We start from the raw sequence: 24323 nt of genomic DNA, 5'->3' as shown, positions 1-24323 counted from the left end.
AACCTAACCACCTACTTGTATTTTCCATGTCAGGAACATTTTCTCTCTTTAATTAAAAATGTTTTTTAAATAGTTTTTAAAATTCTTTTTTTTTTTAACATGTTGTTAAACCTCAGCCAATGATATTTTCCCCACTGATTTTCAGAGAGAGTGGAAGGAAGGTGTGGAGACAGAGAGAAACATGGATGTGAGAGAGACACATCCATTAGTTGCCTCCTGCAGGTGCCCACACAGCGCCTGGATGGAGCCTACAACCGAACTAGTGCCCTTGACCTGAAAGGAACTCATGAGCTTTCAGTCCAAGGGCTGATGCTCTTAACCACTGAACAAAGCCAGCTAGGGCTAAATATGTCTTTATTGATGTCATAGAGAAAGGCAGAGGGAGGGGGAGATAGAAATATCAATGATGAGAATCATCCAGAGCTGCCTCCGCCCCCTAAGGGGTATCAGTCCGAAACCGGGCATGTGCCCTGACTGGGAATCAAACCGTGACGACCACTGAGCCACACCGGGGGGCATGTCAGGAACATTTTTTAAAGTTAACCATTCTGCCCAGCTGGCATGGCTCAGCGGTTGAGCATTGATATATGAACCAGGCGGTCACAGTTCAAATCCTGATCAAGGCACATGCCAGGGTTGTGGGCTCAGTCCTCAGTGTGGGGCGTGCAAGAGGCAGCTGATCAATGACTCTCTCTCATCATTGATGTTTCTGTTAGATCCATGCTGAAAGGAGCCAGGCCAAGAGACGTTGTGAGAGTTTAAGAAACTTTATTATCTTCTCTCACAGCGGGCTGAGACCATTGTGTGGGTGTCAGCGGGGCAGAGTAGGGAGAGCGGGATATTTATGTCTCTAGTAAGGGTCAGCGTAACCAGTCCGACCAGGTGCAGGTGGGGGCCAGGTGTAGGCGGTCCAGGGAAACTGGGTGAGGCAGTTTACTGCAAGCCGAAGACTGTTATCATGAAACCTACAATGAGAATAACAGGAAAAACGCAGGGAGGGGCAAGAGCCCCAGCAGGGCACAATGGAATGCAAGAATATGCCTAACAGTTTCTATCTCTCCCTCTCCATTCCTCTCTGAAATAAATACAAATATATAAAAAAAGTTAATCATTCTAAATATCCAGAAGTCACCTTTATTTTTCCACGAAAGGATGTTTTTTTTTGTTTGTTTCAATGCTCTTTTTGGGAATCTGACTGTAGTTCTGGAAAGATACCCACCTAACGCATCCCTACTACCTGAGCCTGTGCACCTTTTTGGCAAATGCACACGTCAGACTCCAGTTGTCAACAAAGAAAAAAAATGGAGCCAGAGTCATTATTGCACGTGGTGAGGTGCCTTTTCAGTGTGTGTGTTTGCAAGGAAGGACCACTGTTCCCTGGGGGACTCTCAGCCCTGCCTCTCAGTGCAAACTTCCCTGGACAGGAGTTGTGGCTGCTTTGGGCTCAGGCCTGTGCACCTCAGGCGCTAGGGGGCGATGTCGTGAGAAGTGTCTGTCCTTTCGGGAGCTGTGCGCAGGGTGACTGGGGCTTTTGGGAGCAGGTGGGGGCACCTACAGCTGCAACCGCGCGGAAGGCCTGCTCCCTCCGGCTGAGATCCGGCAATTTTCTCCCCCTTAAAACCCAAGGTTGCTCTGCCCTCTTGTGTGCAGCTGCGGTCTGTAAGGTGGAGGGAGCCGCAGGCGGGACTCAGGGGGCCCAGGAAACCAGAAATGGTGAGTGTGCGGCCGGGCGCGGAGACGGGGAGGAGGGGCGGGTGGAGCCGCCGGGGCGGGACCGTCTCTCCTCGGTCAGGTCCGGGGCCTGCGGACCCCAGGCGCCCGGGGGCTCCGCTGAAACCGCAGGCCCCTCGGGCTCGCAGTGTGGGGCCCAGCCGGGACCCGGGGTCCGGTTTGTCCCCGCGGCAGGGCCTTCGGCTGCGGAGCGAGTCTGGGCAGCTCTGCACCCACATCCCGCGGCTCCGCAGTTGGTGCGGTGACCGCGTGGAGGGTCAGTGGGGACAGTGGGGACTCGGTCTCCGCGGTTCGTGCCTGGGAGGAGCTGTGGTCTGTGGGGCCCCTGTCCCTCCTTTCTCCCCAGAAGGATCCCGTTTTCTCCCGGGTTTTGATGTTTGTGGAGCAGGCTCTCAAGTCCACCCCCTGTCCCCCAGGCCCTGCTCTGCAGCAAATGCCTGCATTTCCAGTCTCTCCCCCAGATCCTGAACGCCATGTTTCCTTCTCTGAGTCACAGCATCTTTATCAGCTGTTTGTTTTGTGGTGATTTTCGAACTGTTAAAAAAACACACAAAATTCAGCTGAGTAAATTGGAAGGTGTAATTGGCTTGATTCCCATTCACGAATCGGGCCGCATCCCATCTAATAAATAGAATCTCAGAGGAGCTGTTCAAAATGGAAGCCTTTTAAAAAATGTATATATATTTTACTGATTTTTTACAGAGAGGAAGGGAGAGGGATAGAGAGTTAGAAACATGGATCAGCTGCCTCTTGCACACTCCCTACTGGGGATGTGCCCGCAACCAAGGTACATGCCCTTGACCAGAATTGAACCTGGGACCCTTCAGGCGGAAGGCTGATGCTCATCCACTGAGCCAAACCGGTTAGGGCCCAAATGGAAGGCTTTTACAAGAGGCAGAAGAGAAGTAGCTTTGAGAGGTTAAAGGGCTGCTTCAGGCAGGGTCACCTTTCCTTAGGGGAAGGAACAGCAGGAGTCTTATTAGGCAGATTAGTGTTGATTAGGAAATTCCAGAGTGATTGGTTTAAAAATTTATTCCTGGGAGAGGTTGAAACTGCACACCCAGCTGGTGTGGCTCAGTTGGTTGAGCATCCCTCCTCTCATGCATCAGGAGCATTCAGGGTCAGGACACATGCCAGGATTGGGGGCTTCTATCCCCAGGAGGGGACCTGCAGGAAGCAACCAATTGATGTTTCTCTCTCAAACATGTTTCTATTTCTCCATCTACCTTCCTCTCTCTGAAATCAATTAAAACTTAACATTAAAAAAATTTTTTTGATAGATCAACCAAAGGACTTGTGTGCTTGCATATGAGCCTAACCAGTGATCACGGACAACAGGGGGATGGGGGCATGCGTGTGGGGGGGTTTGGGATGGGAATGGGGGGTGGTTGATGACAAATATGTGATACCTTAATCAATAAAGTAATTTAAAAAAAAAGAAAATAACAAGATTAAAAAAATTTTTTTTTTCTTAAATATACTCATATACCCCTTAGCTTGGGGAGTACATCTTAGGCCAGTGGTCGGCAAACTCATTAGTCAACAGAGACAAATATCCACAGTACAATGATTGAAATTTCTTTTGAGAGCCAAATTTTTTAAACTTAAACTTCTTCTAACGCCACTTCTTCAAAATAGACTTGCCCAGGCCGTGGTATTTTGTGGAAGAACCACACTCAAGGGGCCAAAGAGCCGCATGTGGCTCGCGAGCCGCAGTTTGCCGACCACGGCCTTAGGCAATTTACACAATTTATACAAACCTGCATGGTGTAGTCTACTGCATACCTAGGCTATATGGTATAGCCTTTTGCTCCTAGCCTAAAAACCTGTACAACACGTTACTGTACTGAGTACTGTAGGCAATTGTAATGCAGTGGTAGTAAGCATTTATGAAAAGGTGCAGTAAAAATGCGGTGTGCAAGATAGAAAATGGTACATCCGTGTGGGCACTGGCCCTGAATGGGCTACAGGACTGGAGGCTGCTCTGCAGGAGTCAGTGGTTGGTGAGTGAATATGAAGGCCTAGGACGTTACTGTGCACGACTGTAGACTTTATCACACTGTACACTTAGGCCAGGAAATGTACAAAACACCGATTCTATCAAGCCCAAGAGGCAATGATGCAATCAAAAGGCACAGTCAACACAAGTCCTCTTAGGTTGCTCCTGAAAGATGAGACAGAGGGCCGAAGACCAGGACTACAGGCTTTATTAGAGGAGAAGCACCCTGCTGGGCTGCCTTGCAAAGGAAGAGAGCACCTGTGCAGGGGTGGAGACGCCTTTTGAGGGGAGGAATGGGAAGGGACGGGGCTTAGGGTACTCGGCACGCGCTGATTGGTGGTTTCATGTAAGGCACTTGATTAGGCACCTAGGGACTTAGGAATGGGGGTGAGGGAGCTTAGGGTATTTGGCAGGTGCTGATTGGTGGTTCAATGTACAGTCCATATAAGGTGCCTGGTTAGGTGCTCAGGAATGTCCAGGCCGCAGGTACAGTTTTCGTCATACTCCATCCATCAGTTGGGGGAAGGGAGGATCTATCAGCTGCCTGCATAAAAGAGCATATTGTTGTTGTTGTTGTTGTTGTTGTTTTAAAAAGAGCATACTGTTCAACAACAAACTTTTTTATTTTTATTTTTCACACCTCAGGATATTTTTTTCCATTGTTTTCTAGAGAGAGTGGAAGGGAGAGAGGAGGGGTAGAGACACAGAGAGAGAAACATTGACTTGAGAGAGACACTTCAACTGGTTGCCTCCACATTTCTATTATTCCCCCGGGGAGGAGAGAGTGTTGGAGCTTCACTCCTGGGGCTGCTCAGGTGTCCCTCCCGCCTCCCCCAGGGACTGGCCCCCTCCAGGCGTTCTTTCTGTCTCAGTCAGGAGAGTCTAGGATGTGGAACCTTCTGAAAGTGGCTCTCCTGTCCTGTGGGAAGCAGGCTGCTCATCTGAGCTGAATCCAATACTTGTTTCTTTCCTTCGGATCCTTTATCCCCTGAATAGTGCAGGCCTTTGAATCTAGTTTCCCTGAGAGCTTGGGTTCTGACAATATCAGTTAATTGAAGGATACAAGGTGAATAAATCAAGGAAATTGTAAAAATGAATAGTTTCTTTTTTCTTTTTAGGCTATAGAAACTAAAAATTTGTGAAGAATGTATTTAAGTTTTCAGGCACATTTTTATTCTTTTTAGATTGGTGTTTGTCTGGGTTTGTCTCTAGAGACCTCTAACATTTAAAATGGTAACAACTGCATTTTTATTTTAATTGATGTGAGGACAGCTACTAAAAGCTTTTGTAAATCAATGAAACTTCAATACATTTTTATTTATTTATTTATTTATTTATTTATTTAAATTTCTTTATTGATTAAGGTGTCACATATTTGTCCTCATCCCCCCATTCCCATCCCACACCCCTCCCCATGGATGCCCCAACCCTCTGTTGAACTTAAGCATTGGTTAGGGTCATATGCATGCACACAAGACCTTTGGTTGATCTCTCCCCCCTCCCCCCACCCTCCCTTATCCTCCCTCTGAGGCCCGATAGTCCGATCGATGCCTCCTTGTTTCTGGTTCTGTTCTTGTTCATCAGTCTATGTTGTTCATCCTTTCCCCTAGATGAGCGAAATCATGTGTCACTAGAGATATACTTATAAGAATTGAATGTGCGACGAGCAATAATAGTTATGCTGACAGGCAAATGAATCAGTCTGTAGTGAGTTTCTTTCTGGACCAACAGTTCTTTTGAGACCCAATATCAATGTCCACCAGTTCCTTATGAGTACATGTCGGCACTGACCCCTCAGCTCTGGATGGTGGACAAATGGTGGTAATGCAGGTCCGACTCCCTCTGGTTTGGTCTCGGCCGGACCCAGGGGTATGGCTTCACCCGGATCCAGGGGCCCACGGCCTCACCCAGACCCGGGACCCAGCCTCACCCGGATCCAGGGGCACACGGCCTCGCCCAGACCCAGGATTCAGCTTCACCCGGACCCAGGGGCGCATGGCCTCACCCGGACCCAGGGGCACGTGGCCTCTCCTGGGCCCGAGATCCAGCCTCACCCGGATCCAGGGGCACACGGCCTCGCCCGGACCCGGGCTCCAGCTTCCCCCGGACCCAGGGGCACGTGGCCTCACCCGGACCCAGGGGCGCGTGGCCTCTCCCAGACCCAGGGTCGCGTGGCCTCACCCGGATACAGGGGCCCACGGCCTCACCCGGACCCGGGACCCAGGCTCACCCGGATCCAGGGGCCCACGGCCTCACCCGGACCCGGGGCCAGGCTCACCCGGATCCAGGGGCCCACGGCCTCACCCGGACCCGGCGCCAGGCTCACCCGGATCCAGGGGCCCACGGCCTCACCCGGACCCGGCGCCAGGCTCACCCGGATCCAGGGGCCCACGGCCTCACCCGGACCCGGGGCCAGGCTCACCCGGATCCAGGGGCCCACGGCCTCACCCGGACCCGGGGCCAGGCTCACCCGGATCCAGGGGCCCACGGCCTCACCCGGACCCGGGGCCAGGCTCACCCGGATCCAGGGGCCCACGGCCTCACCCGGACCCGGGGCCAGGCTCACCCGGATCCAGGGGCCCACGGCCTCACCCGAACCCGGGACCCAGGCTCACCCGGATCCAAGGGCCCATGGCCTCACCCGGACCCGGGACCCAGGCTCACCCGGATCCAGGGGCCCACGGCCTCACCTGGACCCGGGGCCAGGCTCACCCGGATCCAGGGGCCCACGGCCTCACCCGGACCCGGGATCTAGCTTCCCCCGGACCCAGGGACACGTGGCCTCACCCGGACCCAGAGGCACGTGGCCTCTCCCAGACCCAGGGTCGTGTGGCCTCACCCGGATCCAGGGGCCCACGGTCTCACCCAGACCCGGGACCCAGGCTCACCCGGATCCAGGGGCCCACGGCCTCACCCGGACCCGGGACCCAGCCTCACCCGGATCCAGGGGCACACGGCCTCGCCCAGACCCAGGATTCAGCCTCACCCGGACCCAGGGGCGCATGGCCTCGCCCGGACCCAGGGGCATGTGGCCTCACCCGGACCCGGGGCCCAGCCTCACCCTGACCCAGTTCCCAGCCTCACCCGGACCCAGGGGCACGCGGCTTCACCCGGATCCGGGACCCAGCGGGGTTTCATCTTCTTGATCCCAATTCCTGTTGGTCAATTCCCTCTCAGCAATTCCTTCGGGCATTTTCTCAGAGTTCCAGGGCAGCCACCGCAGAACTCGTTGGGCGGTGGGCTCGGCGAAGCTCCGGTGTGCCCGGTGCGCGGCGGCGGGCTGGTCCGGGGTGGCTGCGTCGGCCCTTGGGTCTGCAGCGGTGGCCGGTCGCCGAGCGTGCGCACCTGGCCGCTTCCGGGGCGTTGAGATTCTTGAAGGACTCGGAGGTCAGCAAGCGCGTAGTCTCCCACCCCATGTCTCCCAGGGGCTCGTCTGTCCGTGCTCGGCAGCGAGTGAAGCCTTCCCCTCAGCCGGAGACCGCTGGGGGAACTGCGCCGAGCACGATCCAGGCCGCCATTGTGTCGCCTGAGCCGTAGTTTTTAAAGTGTGGTCTTTGGGTCACCGGCATCAGCTTCATCCCGCGTACCTCTCTCTTTTATTCTAGTTGTAGAGCATCTGCTCAGTCAGCCCTCCGGTGGTTCTGGATGGTGTCTGCTCTGCTCTCCCGTCATAGTCTCAAAATTGTTGTGGTAGGCAGCAATCAGGCTTCTGCCCTATGCCTCCATCTTGGTCCTTGTTTGTATAGTTAAGTCTTGATTGTTGTTGGTGTCACTGGGAGGAATTGTCCTCCAGGCCAATTGGCCGTGCGGACCCTCTGTGTCTATAAAGGAAGAGTTGCTGTGCGGGAGACACGTTTATGTGCCGGGTCTTGGTGCAGCAAGGCTTTGGCGCTCACTGCGTCTGCCTCTTGAATGTGTCCCTTATGGGAGTGGTTGAAATCTGGTGTCATCTCACACCGACCACTAGATGCCCTCGTTTCTGGGTCTCCAATGGAGTGTAGGTCAGCTACTGCCTGTGGCCCCTCAGCAGGAATTACAGCATCCCTTATATTCGTGACCTGTTTCGGTGTCTTCCCCTTTTGGCTGCCTCCCTATCGCTCAGCTTCCCCAATCTCCCTAGGTGGTCGCTCTTGATACCCCCCTTTGTGGGCTGAGTGCAAAGTCTTGGTGTTGTTAAGTCTTGATTGCTGTTGGTACACTGGGAGGATGTGACCTCCAGTCCAATTGGCTGTGAGGATCAGCTGTGTCTATGCCGGGAGACAGCCCCATTCAACTAGACTTGCAAAATTGTAAAAGCCTCTGTGTTCAGCTTGGATGGGGCGGAGTTACAGGGCGGAGCCTACCGCCTTGGCTTCCCGTCAGCCCCGCCCTATGAGGTTCCTGTGTCCCTCTGTACTCCCAGCAAACACCTCTGAGAGAAAAGCGCCCTGGAGTTTCGCGCGCTGCCAAACAGTCTAGTCTCTCCCCCAATGAATCTGGATTCCCAGATTCTCGCCCGGAACTGGGTTTCCGTGTAGTCAGAATTGGGGCTCACCGCAGTCTGGCGCTTTTATCTCCTTCCCTCCAGGGCGACTCAGCGGCACAGTCAACAGCCCATCCTCCGTGCATAATCCCGTGCGCGCCTCTGGTGCTCTGCTCTTCGCCGCCTCTCTGCACCTCTGCCCCACAGCCCAGCTTTTCCCAGTATGAGCCTGGCTTCCCCGGGTCTTTCCCGGAACTGGGGTTCAGTGCAGTTGAAACTGGGGGTTCAGCACAGTCCGGAGCTTTTGTCTCCTTCCCGCTAGGGCAATCCAGCGGCACAGGCAACAGTCCCTCCTCTGCGCACATTCCCGTGCGCGGCTCCGGCGCAACTCCTCTGTGTCTCCGCCCCACAGCCCAGACTCCCCCAGCATGAGCCCGGCTTCCCAGGGTTTCGCCCGGAACTGGGGTTCAGTGCAGTCGGAGCTGGGATTCAGCACAATCTGGCGCTTTTATCTCCTTCCCGCCCGAGAACGCCAGCCAGGCTGTCAGCCGCCCCTTCCTCTCCGGCTCCGTCTTCCCCGCACGCGCCCGGGCTCGTGTCTCCGCCCGTGTCTCCATACCTCAAGCTTTTACGGCTTCTCTGATTTTCCTTGTGGTTTTCTCTTTCCTTCTAATTGTGGGCATTTCAGTCCGCCAGCTTTCCTGTGGTTCTGGATGATGTCCGTTTTGACTTTTAGTTGTGTTTTTGAAATTGTTGTGCCCGGCTGTAGGTTAGGTGTTTAACCTATGCCGCCATCTTGGTTTCTCCGAAACTTCAATACATTTTAGGAGCTAAGTTCATACCCCTATTGCCTTGTTATATGTTACTTATTCCTGAAAATATCCCTGATGTGAGACATAGAGGAAGGGCAAACTAGATGAATATCCTCTTAGTTAGCAAGAGATTTGAAAATTTACATTTTGTATGGTTTATATGTCTGTACCTGTTATTATTTAAAGGAATTAAAGCCTAGGAATGGTTTCCTAAGTACAAAAGATAAAAATGAAGAATGTGAATTTCTACATTTAAAAAAATAAATCTGCAGGCCCTAGCTGGTTTGGCTCAGTGGATAGAACATTGGCCTGCGGACTGAAGGGTCCCAGGTTCAATTCCGATCAAGGGCACATGCCTGGGTTGTGGGCTTGATCTCCAGTAGGGGTAGTGCAGGAGGCAGCTAATCATTGGTTCTCTGTCATCATTGATGTTTCTATCTCTCTCTCCCTCTCCCTTCCTCTCTGAAATATATATATATATATATATATATATATATATATATATATATATATTTAAAAAATAAATATCTGCAGGTTAGAAAAGTCCAACTTAAGGCTCACTGCCCACATATGCTGGCCCCTCCAGCACTTGTTACTCCAATCCCCTCCAAATACAGTTTGATTATTTCTTAGCAAATGTCCCAACGTATACCAAGTCTAGCCACTGCCCCTGGATGCTCCACACCTTTGTGGTGGGGCAGGGCCTCAGCAAGTCCTTAGGATGAGGCCAGCAGAGTTTATCAGGTGCAAACGAACCAAAATTTGGCCATGTGAAGGGAGGACTCTGTATGGGTTGTTCCTGGAAAGGAAAAATGGCCCCAGACCTAGAGCCACACAACTCAGTCTGTGCCAGACTCTGCCAGGAACCTGATCTCTGCAGGGCAGGGCCACCTAGAGTCAGAAGGGTGGGGATTGGGGATCTCCCTTGAGGGGAGGTGCCCATCAAGCTTTGGGGAAGGTGGGTGTTGTGGCCCTCACCCCTGAACAAACAACTCAGTCTGTCCGGGATTCTGCCCAGACCCCTGAAAGGTGGAGCCACCAGGAGTCAGGAGGGTGGAGCTGCATGGAGCCCCAAGAGTGGGACTAGCAGATCTCTCCTGAGGGAGGCACAGTCAGGTTCACGGGACACTTTGGGGAATGATCCCTGCCCCAGAGCCACACTGAGGTGTCAATCACTGACACCTCAGAGTCTGCACAGACCTCTACACCGCCCAAGCAGCTGACGCCTCAGCAGTGCGCCAGCTCCACAGGGTTTTTCTTACTTGTAATAACCAGTTGGACTATGCATTTTTTGATGGTCCCTGCTGACAGCTTGAGCCTCAGCCGCTCTTGTCCCTATTGCCTCCCACTTGAACAAGCTGATAAGAAAGCCTGGGTGGTGTCTCCTATACAGCAGGCAGTGATTCAAACCACAGAATCCCTGTCTGTGCAGAACTCTTGCCCAGGACCCATCTTCGAAGCCCCACATGACCACACCAGGCTTCATTTCTGCTCTGAAGCCAGGTCTCAGCTGCTGGAGAGGCCAGCCTGGCCCTCCTTTGAGACCTCTATGTGAGTCCTAAGGCTCTTCCTGCTCTCTTGGTGTGGGTGTGAGGGGTGACACACCAGCATCACTCTCATCCACACCTCTGCAGGTGACCATAACACTTGAACTTGCTGCCAGGAACAGCACATCCCAACATACCAGCCGTGTGGGTCTGTCTTCTGTTTCTCAGACTTGCTCACCTGTGGCTGCTGGGAGCCGGGCGGATGGTGCTGGGAGCTGTGCTGCCCCATGAGGCATTGCGAGCCTGTTGTCCTCACTTCTATGTACCAGAGTGGACAGTTTCATACATTTCTAGGCAATTGGCAGGCAGAGTATGGTATCGGGGCCCTCTTTAAAGTGGTCCTGAATTGGTGTCTTTGTCAGAATGTAACTGTGTTGGAGTGAAACTGAGACATACCCAGGGGTGAGGGTTGAAGAGAGTGAGTACACCTATACAAGAGGTGCCAATCAGGTGGTCGCTTCTGAAAGAGCAGTTATTTAAATAGAGAGAAAGAGAAGAGAAGGAAAGGCAGCCATTCCACCCCGCTAATACCAGAAGGCTCCCCAGCACTCTTAGGTACCTCTGCTGCTGCTGCCCCTGCCTTTACTGCAACACAGATCCTGACCCTCGGGGTTCAGGGGACAAACCCATGGCCTCACTGTGGTACAGCTTCACACCTGACTTAACTCCAGGGTCTTTATTTTATTTAAATATATTTTTATTGATTTCAGAGAGGAAGGGAGAAGGAAAGATAGAAACATCAATGATGAGAGAGAATCATTGGTTGGCTGTGCATAGGGATCAAGCCTGTAAGCCGGGGCATGTATCCTTGACCAGAATCGAACCCGGGACCCTTTAGTCTGCAGGTTGATGCTCAATCTATTGAACCAAACCGGCTAGGGCAACTCCAGGGTCTTTAAAACTTGCAAAGCAACTACTTGTCATGGGGAGGCTCCTAACCCTGATGGCTCTGCTATGAGGCCCTTGGGAGGAAAAACTATAAATGACAGGGTAAAGAGGACACCCTCCCCCAAGTATATCCAACAAAAACTTAAAATAGGGAAGGAGCCCCTCCCCCCCCAAAGAAAAACAAATATCTAGAATTAGAACCAATTGAAAATTAAAACTATATTTAATAATTTACACAATAAAACAGGTAAATGTACACTACTTGGGTTTGGGGCCTTTACAGCATAGGTTCTGAGTTAATTTTGCTGTAATGCACTTATTCACAAACCTTCAAGCAGTTCATCTGTACTGGGTCTCAAATTACAGTTATACCTGGAGTCGCACTAAATTTAAGCCAGGTGCCATTGATGATCTTAGGTGGTGCTAATGAATATAACATAGTGAATGAATAGGACAAAGTTTCTCTTTAATTATCAGAATTCTTGTCTTGTTTAAATTCTCCATGATCCTAACACCTGTTCTAAAATATCCCATACTGAGGAGGGAAGCTCTGAACCAATGATTCATGAATTAAAATTAAATGAAGTCTTTTTTATGTCCAAATGGCTCGACAAAATGGGGGCCCATAGGCCAAACCCCTCAAATAAATTAATATGGCCAATGTAAACGAGACTGGTACTTGAAGGATTAAAAAGTGTGCACACAACCTAGTTAGTGAGGGGTTGATCATCCCCAGTGCTTCTCCTTTGAACAGCTTGTTCTTAAACCACAGAATAATGGATTATACCTGACTGTGGGTTATGTAACTTTGAGGCAGTGATCCCACCCAACAGATCTCTATTCCCAGTCCCCAACATTATGGAAATTACTGACTCCATCTACTGATCAACTGGTAAATATCCTGCTGTCCCAGATTTGACCAAGCCTGTTCTGTTCAGTGCCTATTTTTAAAATATATATATTTTACTGATTTTTTACAGAGAGGAAGAGAGAGGGATAGAGAGTTAGAAACATCGATCAGCTGCCTCCTGCACACCTCCTCTTGGGGATGTGCCCACAACCAGGTACACGCCCTTGACCGGAATCGAACCTGGGACCTTTCAGTCCGCAGGCCGATGCTCTATCCACTGAGCCAAACCGTTTAAGGCTTCAGTGCCTATTTTAATAGGCACTCCGGTGCACTTGGCCTTCATTTCTGAAGAGATGATACACCTTTCCTGGTGCATCATGGACCTTCACCAGCTTTGCCCTCCCATGCATTCATTACAGGCAAGATCCTCACTGCATCTTGGTTTCTCTAAGAACACAGGGACATTCCATTTAATGCATCCTCCTCTGAACACATATGGGACATGCAAATATTGAAAAAAGGAGGTAGCAAAAGTGGATGGATGCTTATTATGTGAGGCCTTGTTAACTTGGTTAAATTTTTGGAAGTTACTTCACTCACTCCATCCCTGGCATGAAGAAATAGCTGTTGTCCCCATCAGCATGCACAAAATCTACTACATTTTTTTGTTGTTCCAAATAGTTTACCAATTTTGCTTAAACCCATTAGTGCTGTTACTTGCACATTAGCCCATCTTGAATGGGCACCACTAGCACAAAGGCTGAAGACTCTCTTTAAATTGCCACATAGCTGGAACTCTTCTTGTTTGTGACCTCAGAGAATTCTCTATAGAGGCTTCAGAGGCCTCCTGTCTTACCCCCTTGAGTTACCAATGATGGCCTTAAGGCAATCATAGGCTTCTGATATAAGAACCTGCCCTAGGCCCCATACTATATGTCATCAGAGCTGCAATTACCTCTACTTACGAAGCTATCTTGAAAGTAGATAGCCCTGAGCATGTGTCCACCTACTCAGCAATCCCTTTTGCCTGGGAACAGCATCCAGTGGCTCATGACAGCTACTGAGGTCCCCTTGTGTCAGGGCCAGCCTGACAGGTTGAACCAGGCTGAGGTAGGGAGGTGGGAATTGAGAAATAGAAAGAATAAGAGAAACAACAGCGGGATCAGGAGGACCATGAGCCCTTGAGAGGCTGTGGCAACTTTTATTAGCAGTACAATGCTTTTTATACGTAAGACACTAAGCAGGGGATCAATCAAAAGGAAAATATTCTTTGTTCTTCTAAAATCACTAATGGAGGGATAAGTTGAAGGACAGGTTCTTGTTACAATAAATCTCACTAATTGGATACATATTTCTTGGTAAGCCATGAAAGTAGCTCTTATCCTACTGATAGCAGCCATATAACCAAACCTGGGAAAGCTTTGTAGGTAGGGGCTGCTCTCATTATACTGATTAATTGCCATCCAAACAGGCCTGGGAAATCTGTGTGGGGTTAGGGTGCCAGCCTTGCTAGCCCCGTCAGGTGCAAGGACCGTGTCAGCTTACATCTCGCTCCCAACACCCTTGGACATGATGGAGTGAAACCTGGGTCCTCGGGGGTAGCCTATCTGCAGGTGAGGATTGTCTTCTCATTCCTCTGTCTCTTGTGAGATGCCTGGAGCTGCATAAGGTCCCCCATACCCCTAGGCTTTCTGAGGAGCTTCTTAGGATTTTGAATGAAAAGCTGTGGGAGTTCATAGAGTTTAGGGTCTACATCCTCTCATTTGTATACAATGGAGCTGAGGCGAAGTAGCTCAGGCAGAGATGCTGCTTTTCATGTCTTAATCGGAATGTCTCTGATAATGGAACAGACCCAAGAATCATCAGAACTCATCACATACCAGTCATCTTAGCACCAACCAACAATTGGTACCATCTTCACATGTTTACCACTTGTGGGCAGCTCTCTAAGAATTGCTCCTTTGGTAAAAGAGTTCTGGGAATCTTTTGCCTTAGTTATACCCTCGATATAAATCAAAGGAATCGTTTTCTCTATTTATTTTCTGGGCATATTTTGAAATGACTGTTTTTTTTCCTTTCTTATTTTGGAGACCCTGTAACCTCAATTGTCTGATAGAAAAATTGTTGCTTTTAAGTTCCTTGGCTTTTTTCTTCTGAGGACTGAAAGTTGGCTTCTAAGCTCCTTCAAGACACCAGAGATCAGTGTCTGACTCCTTTTATTTTTATTTTAAATTTTTTTATTTTAAATTGATTTCAGAGAGGAAGGGAGAGGGAGGGAGAGAGAGATAGAAACATCAGTGATGAGAGAGAATCATTGATCGGCTGCCTCCTGAACACCACCCCAGTGGGGATTGAGCCTGCAACCCAGGCATGTGCCTTGACCGGGAATCAAACCATGACCTCCTGGTTCATAGGTCAACGCTCAACCACTGAGCCACACCAGCTGGGCTGAAAACTAACCCTTTTATATTGCATGTCTTATAGATATTTTTCTCCCCCTTTTTTGTTTATTTTTTAATTACCTTAAATTTAATATATTTACATTTATCACTTACTCTTTTCTTATCCTATCTAATAAAAGAGTAATATGCAAATTGACTATCACTCCAACACACAAGATGGCTGCCCCCATGTGGACACAAGATGGCCACCACAAGATGGCCAGCAGGGGAGGGCAGTTGGGAGGGACCAGGTCTGCAAGGGAGGGCAGTTGTGGGTGATCAGGCCAGCAGGGGAGGGCAGTTTGGAGGGACCAGGCCTGCAAGGGAGGGCAGTTGGGGGCGGTCAAGCCTGCAGGGGAGGGCAGTTAGGGGTGAACAGGCCAGCAGAGAAGGGAAGTTGGGGACAACTGGGCCTGCAGGGAAGGGCAGTTGGGGGGGACCCAGGCCTGCAGGGGAGAGCAGTTGGGGGTGCCAGGCCTGCACGGGAGGGCAATTGGGGGGGACCAGGCCTGCAGGGGAGGGCAGTTAGGGGTGACCAGGCCTGCAGGGGAGGGCAGTTAGGGGTGACCAGGCCTGCAGGGGAGGGCAGTTAGGGGCAATCAGGCTGACAGGGGAGCAGTTAGGCATCAATCAGGCTGGCAGAGGAGTGGTTAGGGGGTGATCAGGCTGGCAGGCAGAAGCAGTTAGGGGCAATCAAGAAGGCAGGCAGGCAAGCAGTTGAGAGCCAGAAGTCCTGGATTGTGAGAGGGATGTCCCAGATTGGAGAGGGTGCTGGCTGGGCTGAGGGACACCCCCACCCCCCGTGCATGAATTTCATGCACCAGGCCTCTAATATGAGAATATTCTTTCTTTTTTTGTGTCAATAAATCATTTACCTGTAACTTCTAGAAGTGGCCTAGTTTTATCTTTCACATTTAAATCTACAATGCATTGGCTATTGCCCCCAGAATAGAAGGGACTACAATGCATTTTTTTCCCGATTAAATAACATTTATACCTGTCCCATGAATTAAAGTGTTCATGATATTTGCCACTGCTGTCTGTCTCATCCATGCATATATGGGATGTTTTAGGATTCAGTGGCCTTTGAGGATGTTAATGTGGAGTTCACCATGGAGGAGTGGGCTTTCCTGGATCCAAACCAGAAGAAACTCTACACAGATGTGATGCAGGAAACCTTCTGGAACCTGGCATCAGTAGGTAGTGATCACAACTTCTTACTTATTTAGTCAATTACAAAACAAATGTTGCTTGCTCATCAATATTGTTTTAAAAACTGAAATGTGGAAAGGGGAATGAATACAGTGATAAACTGGGCATGGTCACAGCTCATTGTGTACCTAAAATCTAACTATTTTTTATATTCTTTAATAGTTTATAATGCTTTTTCTAGCATGTATTTTGGAAGAAAAATATGAAGACCATGACAGTGAGGATCAGTATGAAAATCATGGGATGAGTGTTAGGTGAGTCTCAATTACATGAGAAAGCATTAAAAGCATCTTTGCTTTTTAAAAAAAATAGGTTTTTGTATATTTATTTTATTTATTTATATATTTAATGTTTATTTATTTCAGAGAGGTAGGGAGAGGGAGAAAGAGAGAAACATCAATGATGAGAGAGAATTATTTAAGGCTGCCTCCTGCACGCCCCACACTCAGAATCAAATCCAGAACCTGGGCATATGCCCTGATCAGGAATTGAACTGTGACCTCCTGGTTCAGAGGTTGGCACTCAACCACTGAGCCTCACTGTAGGTGTGAAAATAAAATATGTTTTTATTGATTTTAGTGTGTGGAGGTGAGAGGGAGAGATAGGAACATTGATTGGCTGCCTCCTGCATGCCCTGTACTGGGGTTAATAAGTCTGCAGTCTGGACACGTTCCCTTTTGGGGAATTGAACTGGCAACCCCCTGGTGGTTGGGTCCATGCTGAACCACTGACCACATGGGCCCAGTCCACAAAACAATCTTAAAAACAGGTAATCCAATTATATCAGCCCTGTTTTAAATTTATTGACTCTTAGAATATTCTCATCCAAATGTGTTTTTTTTTCTGAAATATTACCTAGATATTTAGCATATAAAAATAATTACACTTGGAAACAATATACAGAAGTACCATTAATGACTATAAGTGTTTTCATAACCACTATGATCCAGTCTATTTCAGAGGTTTTAGTATATTCACTTTCAAAAATTGGAATGTCCAGAAACTCTGCATTTTCCTTGAAAATAGTGAAAATGTCATTGTCATGCTATTAATAAATATTAAATTGTTAACATAGTAATAATATGCTTCTGATTTTTACAGCAGTCATATGGTAGAGAGACTCTGTAAAAGGAAGGATGGTAGCCAATGCAGAGAAAACTTCAGCCAGATTCCAAATCATAATGAAAAGAAGGAAACTCCTACTGAGATAAAACAACCTAAATCCATGTCGTGTAGGCAAATCTTCATGCATTATTTATCCTTGAATAACCACCTGAGCTCTCACATTGGACCCAAACTGTACCTGTGTCAGGAATATGAAGAAAACCTTTATAAATGTAAGGAACCTGAGAAAGCTTTCAAGCATCGCCAACATATTCAAAGACATAAAGGCAGCCCCAGTGGGAAAGCTTTCCACTATTCAACTTCCCTTAGAAATCATGAAAGGAAGCATATTGGTGGGAAACCGTATGAGTGTAAGCAATGTGGGAAAGGCTTTAGTCGTCTCATTTACTTTAAACGTCACAAAAGCACTCATAGTGGAGAGAAACCATATCAAAGTAAGCAACGTGGCAAAGCTTTCAGTTCTCCCAAGTACTCTGGAGAAAATGAAAGAACACACACTGGAGAAAAGCCCTATCAATGTCAGAAATCTGGTAAAGCTTTCAGTTCCACTTCTCTTAGGAATCATGAAAGAACACATACCGGCAAGAAACCTTATGAATGTAAGCAATGTGGGAAAGTCTTCAGTTTGCTCAGTTCTCTTAGAAATCATAAAAGAAGTCATGAAGAAAAGAAGCCTCATGAATGTAAGGAATGTGGTAAAACATTCCGTCATTGCTGTTCCCTTCGAAAGCATGAAAGAATTCATACTGGGGAAAAACCCTATAAATGTAAGCTTTGTGGCAAAGCTTTCTCTTCTTCAGTTGCCCGCCAACGTCATGAAAAAACTCATACTGGGGTAAAATGCTATGAATGTAAGCATTGTGGTAAAGGTTTCTATTATCAATCTTCTCTCCCAGATCATGAAAGAACTCATACTGGGGAAAAACCCTATGAATGTAAACTTTGTGGAAAAGTTTTCTCTTATTCAACTTCCCTCCAATATCATAAAAGAACTCATACAGGGGAAAAACCCTATGAATGCAAGCAATGTGGGAAAGCCTTCAGTTCTCCCAGCTCTCTTGGAAAACATAAGAAAAGTCATGATGTAAAGAAACCTTATGAATGTAAGGAATGTGGTAAAACATTTCATCATCACTATGCCCTTAGAAATCATGAAAGAACTCATACTGGGATCAAGCCCTATGAATGTAAGCAATGTGGGAAAGTCTTCACTTGGCTCAGCTCTCTTGGAAAACATAAAAGAAGTCATGATGGGAAGAAGCCTCATGAATGTAAGGAATGTGGTAAAACTTTCCTTTATCCCTCTTTCCTTAGAATTCATGAAAGAACACATAATGGGGAGAAACCCTATGAATGTAAACATTGTGGTAAAGCTTTCTCTTATCCAACTTCCCTCCGATGTCATGAAAGAACTCATAATAAGGAAAAACCATATGAATGTAAGCTGTGGGAGAAAGCCTTTATTCGCTCCAGTTCCCTTCAAAATCACAAAAAATCTAATAGTGGACAGAAATCATAATGAATGAAAGCACTCACACTGAAAATAAGCTCTGTTGTGTAAAGATTGTAGAAAATCCTTTGACCATCCTAGTTCTTTTTTTTTTTTTTTAATCCTCACCTGAGGATATTTTTCCATTGAGAGAGTAGAAGTCAGAGAGAGACAGCAATATTGATGTGAGAGAAACACATCAATTGGTTGCCTCCTGCATGCACCCAGATATGAAAACACACAGTGGAGAAATGCTCTATAAATGTAAAGAATGTGGTAAAGTTTTCAGTTTCTGCAAGTGTCTTAGAAAGCATGAACACTTACTAGGGAAAAACCTTATGAATGTAAGCAATGTGGGAAGACCTTTGTTGGACGTCACATCTTCGAAGACATAGAAGAACTCATGATGGAAAGAAGCCTCATAAATAAGGAATGAGGCAAACCTTCTTGTTATCCTTTTCTCCTAGATAACATGAAATGTATAACGGGAAGAAACCCTATGAATGTAAAAAATGTGGGATAACCTATAATCATCTCATATCCTTTCAAATTCACAAAAATTCTCATAGTGGAGAGAAACCATAGCAATGTAAGGAATATGGTAAAGCTTTCAGGTTCCAACTAGTTTTTACAGACACGTGAGAACAAAATGTATTGATAAACACTGTTAATGTAAAGAATAGCAAAGAGCCTTCATTTATCTCTCAGCTGTGCCATCATGTATGATTATATATACTGGAGATGGACCCTAGGAATGAAAGAGTGTTAGAAAGCATTCATTTCTTTCATTTTATTGTAAAGGATGAAAGAACTCACTAAAGAGAAGCCCTGTCATGTAAAGATTGTAGAAGAGCCTTTGGCCATCCTAGTTCTTTACAAAATCATGAAGGGACTCACACCCAAGAATAAGTGTATGAACATATGGAATGTGGGAGAGCCTTTCTTGGATATGTAAGAATGCACCTGGAGAAATAGTGTAAACATATAGAGAAGGAGGGAAAACCTTCAGCTGTCCCTTTTCCTTGGAAAGGTCATGAAAAAACTCAAAGTGGAAAAATGTATTGATGTAAAACTGTAGGAAAACCTTCATGTTGCGTCATAGCCCTATAATACCATGTGAGAATGTACACTGTATAATTGACAACTAAAAAAAAAAAAAAACTTAACAAAAAATTTTAACAAATACTTTCAGAGTAGCTTGAAAACTGCACTGGAAGGAAATCCTATTAGTGTAACTAACTGGTACATGTAAGCCTGCTGCAAATGAGGTCATATACTCCCCAAAACTCACAGCATTAAAGAAGTTCTAGCCCTGGCTGGTTTGGCTCAGTGGATTGAGTCTCAGCCTGCGGACTGAAGGGTCCCAGGTTTGATTCTGGTCAAGGGCACAGGCCTTGGTTTCTGACTCGATCCCTAGTGGGGGATATGCAGGAGGCAGCTGATAGATGATTCTCTCTCATCATTGATGTTTCTATCACTCTCTCCCTCTCCCTTCTTTAAAAAAAAAAGAAAGAAAGGAAATGTTCTATAAACTTTTGACCTATTTGGTCATTATCAGTACTCATTCTTTTTTTGTTAGTTTCTTTAAATTGCTATGAGGTTCACATTATAGCTTGTTTTTCTCATCTTTACCCTGCCAGTCAAGAATATCCTCAAAACTGCCAACAACTGCTTTATTTCCCTTGATGTCCAGTGTAAGTTTTACAGTTGTTCACAATTCAGCATTAAAGATCCAGCATAGATTGGCTTTGCCTGCAAGCCCATAGGTGTCCACCAGGCAACAAACGTAGACTGTCATGGTTGAGGCTGTTTTCTGAAGGGTACGCTCTCTTCTCTAGATTACATTTGCATGAGGTCTAATTTGACTAGTAATTATCTTGTCCTGTTGGTTCTACTACTGACTGTGATTCAGATCCCACTGTGACAGCTACAATGGTGCAGTGCCAAGGAGCCCTGTGACAGTTTGTTCTTATACCACCCTCTGCAGTGAGAGCTCTGAGCCAGTCCTTCCATGTGAGAATCGGCACTATCCTCATTTCAGGCAGACTCTGGATGTGTGCTGTCACTCAGAGCTGAGCCTAATCTCTCAATGTTTTCAGTTATCTTGGGTTTTATGTGATTAAAATTATGTGCATTTTTTCTTAATAAATGCATCTAATTTTTTAAAAATAATTTTTTCAGAGAGCAATGGAGTGGGAGAGAGAGATAGAAACATCAATGATGAGAATCATTCATCAGCTGCCTCCCGCACGCCCTCTACTGGGGATTGAGCATGTTACTGGGCATGTTCCCTTGACTGGAATCAACCTGGATCCTTTAGTTTGCAGGCTTATGCTCTATCCACTGAGCCAAACTGTCTAGGGCAGTGCTTATATAATTTTTAATGAAATATTAACTGTTTCCCAACCACTCTTATGCTAAGACATGTTATGGTGTTTTGTTATTTCCTTAGTATGTATTTATTTAATTATTCCATGGTAATTATGTATTTTCAGATCAATTTGTCATTTTTTTCCATTTAATCATTATACATTCTGAGTCACAAGTATCATTAGTGTACAAATTCAGACATGGTTTCCTGAGGGAAAACATATTTTTTTATTTTCGTTATACTTATAACGTTTGGCACAGACTAGTTTCTTATTTGTTCAAAGTATTAAAAACTTCAGTCATGTTTTTTTTTAGTCCCCTTTAGCCAAAGACTAACACATTCACATCTGTAGTAGAAGAGAAATGTGGAATGAATTGAAATAATAAGCATGATCAGAAACCATAAGTGCCTGGGATGTAACAGTAACAGCAGCCTTAAAAGGATTTCTTGTTATATTTTGCCTTGTGATAGACAATTTGCTTTCCATTCAAGGAAGGAATACATTTTTCTGCATTGAATTCTGGGAAGAAATGAGCTTCATTCTATCTTGCATAATGATAATCATTTTCCTTTAGAAGGCAGAAAAAATCATGCTAAACCGAAATTGTAAGAAGCACAAATCATATTAGTGAGGAAAGCAATATTCGTTATTTTTATTCCTTTGAAACCTGTTCTCCTAGATCACATGTGCAGACATGAATGCCTTTGCTTTTGTCTTGATTCATTGTGGTCATGGAGTAGCTCTGTGTGATGATGGACGTGTGACATTTTCTTTTCCACAGGGAGTACAAGGCCAGCAACCAGTTTGCCTTTCTTGTTAACTAAATACTGAAATATTTACTTTGCTGTATTGGGCACCTTTCAAAAAAGTACCTCAGTTAAGTATATATATTACATATATATTATAAAATCAAGTACTTCCTAACAAGATCTGTAACTTGTTAACTCCTTTATGAGTCAACTGAGGTTTATAAATTTAGGAATATTGTCAAAAAACATAAACCTAGCAAGAAAACAAAGTTAGGAACTGTCTTCCAAGAAGCTGTTCTTGCTTACAGAATTTCACTCTTTCCCCCACCTTTTTAAAAAAAGTTGATTTGAGAGACAAAAAGAGAAACATCAATCTGTTGTTCCAGTTATTTATGCAATCATTGGTTGATTCTTGTGTGACCTGTGAATGAACCCTCAAGCTTGGCATATTGGGACAATGCTTTAATCAACTGAGTTGCCTGGCCAAGGTGAAAGTATGATCATGATCATAATGTCAACGTCCTGCATGTGCCAGGCAATTTACATGGAAAACATGCCCAGTTTAGCACACCTGTCCAAGTCATGATATACAGGCATGAAAGAAAAAATTTCTTGCATTGCTGGTGCTTATGTTTTTGTGGGAAAGGAGATAATGGTTAAATAAAAAAGCTTTGCTGTCTTCGAAAATGAAGTTGTTGCCAGGTCATGGTTTGATTGATTGTCAGGGCACATGTCCAGGTTGGGTGCTCAATCCCCAGTAGGGTGTGTGCAGGAGGCAGCTGATGCATGTTCATTCTCATTGATGTTTCAATCTTACTCTGCCACATAACTCATAATAGTAGAATCTCCATTTTGAAGTCCTAATGTGTGCCGTATTGTCCAATATCAAAAACTTTCACTCAGAAGAACGCTGCTAGACTTGTATAATTCTGTACCCTTGCAAATGCAGTGTCAAAGTTTCTAAACAGGACTTAAAAGACAACATGGTGATCCACTGCATGACATTCCGGAAAAGCTCCAGGATTGGAGGAACCTCTAACAAATCCGTGTTCAAAAGCCGATATAGTGTAAACAGCCACGACTGTGTTCCTTTGGGTTGATGGAGTGCTTTCCGTCTTGATGGTGGTGTAACTGCATTTGTGAAAACTCATAACTACTCTTTAAACAGTATGTGCAAATATTAAAAACAATATGAAACAACAAAAATGGTAAGCTTGTTCTACATGTGTAACACTTCCTTCCACCATCTTGGTGTCCTTCTGGTAAAGAACTGAGAGGTCTGGAGAAGAACACAGGCCACAACAGGACGTTCTTGATACTGAATTTGACTTTAGGAAACACCCTCTGGGGCAACCTCTGCCCTCATTCACACACCTGCTGAGACAGGGATAGGGCTCCTGGTCCCCACCTTTGAGGTGACGCCAGGGTTCTCGAGTCCTGTTCAGGAAATGCTATGATCTGAAATGGGGAATCTAACTGGTCTGCACAAGGGAGGTCAGCCTGGGAATGTCCTAACCTAATCCTTGGGCATCAGCCTCATGTCTTTCCAGGGCAGGTCTTGAGGCCTTTTCCAGTCCTTACATTTGACATCTGAATCCAGATCTGTGCCTGCTCTCTGGGAAACATGTTTAAATGCAACACCTGTCCCACTTAGTCAATTTCCTGCTATGGGATCAGTTAGGTGGAAATAGCCAACTCTAATGTAAAAATAAACACAGGTGGTCCCTTTAGTTTAATGTTCATATTTCTTCCTAAGTGATTGGGAAGACAACCAATGTTGGCAAAATGTAGCCTCAGATGACTGAGGTGAAGCAGGGACAGAACCCAGAGCCCATGTCATGAAGAACATGGCCCTGAAACCATAACCCCACTGTCCCATGACCCTCCCCCCCTCCAATGCCAGGAAACACATTTCACAACAGTCTCCATTCCATCAGCAATGTCAAAGGGGATGCCCTGCCTTTTCCTAGCCTCTAGGAGTCCCCCAGCAGCCTACGGGTCACTAAAGAGCCTTCCCTGCGTCCTGTGCACACTCCCCTGTGTTCAGAAGTGCATGTGCTGCCTCACCTGGCCTCCTCACCTCAGATCTGCCTCCACTGTGTGCAGCCCACCCACCAAAGCTGGTGCCTACTCCTGTGGAATAACGCTCCACAATTTCATCGCCATGGCCTGTGGCAAATGACATCTCAGCACACCTGGGGTCAGTCTCACCTCACTTGTCTCCCAGAATGCAGTGCAGCACCACACCTCACTAAGGGGCTCAAAATGCTAGTGATTTCCCCCCTTCCCTGAAGTGCACAGGTGCAGGAGGTGGTGCCCTGTCCCCTTGTTGGAGCCACGCCCCTTGTACTTGAAGAGTCAGAAATGAGCTATACCTCCTCCCATGGTTTTGCAACAGCTTCCACTTTTCTTGGGTCTCCAGTCACCTGCCTGTGGCTCAAGGTCCGTAGGCTGCCCCCTTTTCAAGGATCATTTAGTGAGGGGGAAACAGGTAATCAAATTAATGAGTTATGGTTGGAAGGACACCATCAACACTCTTTGGAACCCGGTGTGCTACTCCTATGAAAAGCAACAGTAATTACTTAAAAATTACAAATTGATGAGCAGTTCTACTTCTCAGATGAGAAGTAGAATAGAAAACAGGGA

The 24323-nt window shown here is 46.7% G+C and overlaps 1 protein-coding gene across 2 annotated transcripts; it reads left to right on the top strand.

Moving 5' to 3' along the window:
* Window positions 1-1561: 1561 nt before the first annotated feature.
* On the top strand, window positions 1562-23036 carry LOC307099463 (uncharacterized protein). 2 transcript variants are annotated; one of them, XM_079771038.1, is made up of 4 exons: window positions 1562-1713; window positions 15804-15930; window positions 16124-16196; window positions 17047-23036. In XM_079771038.1, exons 1-4 carry the CDS (start codon window positions 1711-1713, stop codon window positions 18584-18586), a joined length of 1743 nt encoding a protein of 580 aa, XP_079627164.1. In that variant the 5' UTR covers window positions 1562-1710; the 3' UTR covers window positions 18587-23036. The 2 variants fall into 2 exon arrangements, with proteins under 2 accessions (XP_079627164.1, XP_079627163.1); XM_079771037.1 differs by having other exon boundaries at window positions 17044-23036.
* Window positions 23037-24323: the final 1287 nt, after the last annotated feature.

The sequence above is a fragment of the Cnephaeus nilssonii genome (assembly GCF_951640355.1).
Source record: "Cnephaeus nilssonii genome assembly, chromosome: 5".
NCBI lineage: Eukaryota > Metazoa > Chordata > Mammalia > Chiroptera > Vespertilionidae > Cnephaeus > Cnephaeus nilssonii.
This window is presented reverse-complemented; position numbering and strand designations above follow the sequence as displayed.

Excerpts from the sequence above, each read along its gene's own strand:
- LOC307099463 (XM_079771037.1), top strand. Across the intron at positions 15,931-16,123 it reads CTGGAACCTGGCATCAGTAG|CATGTATTTTGGAAGAAAAA; the intron begins GTAGTGATCACA and ends TGCTTTTTCTAG. Across the intron at positions 16,197-17,043 it reads AATCATGGGATGAGTGTTAG|CAGTCATATGGTAGAGAGAC; the intron begins GTGAGTCTCAAT and ends TGATTTTTACAG.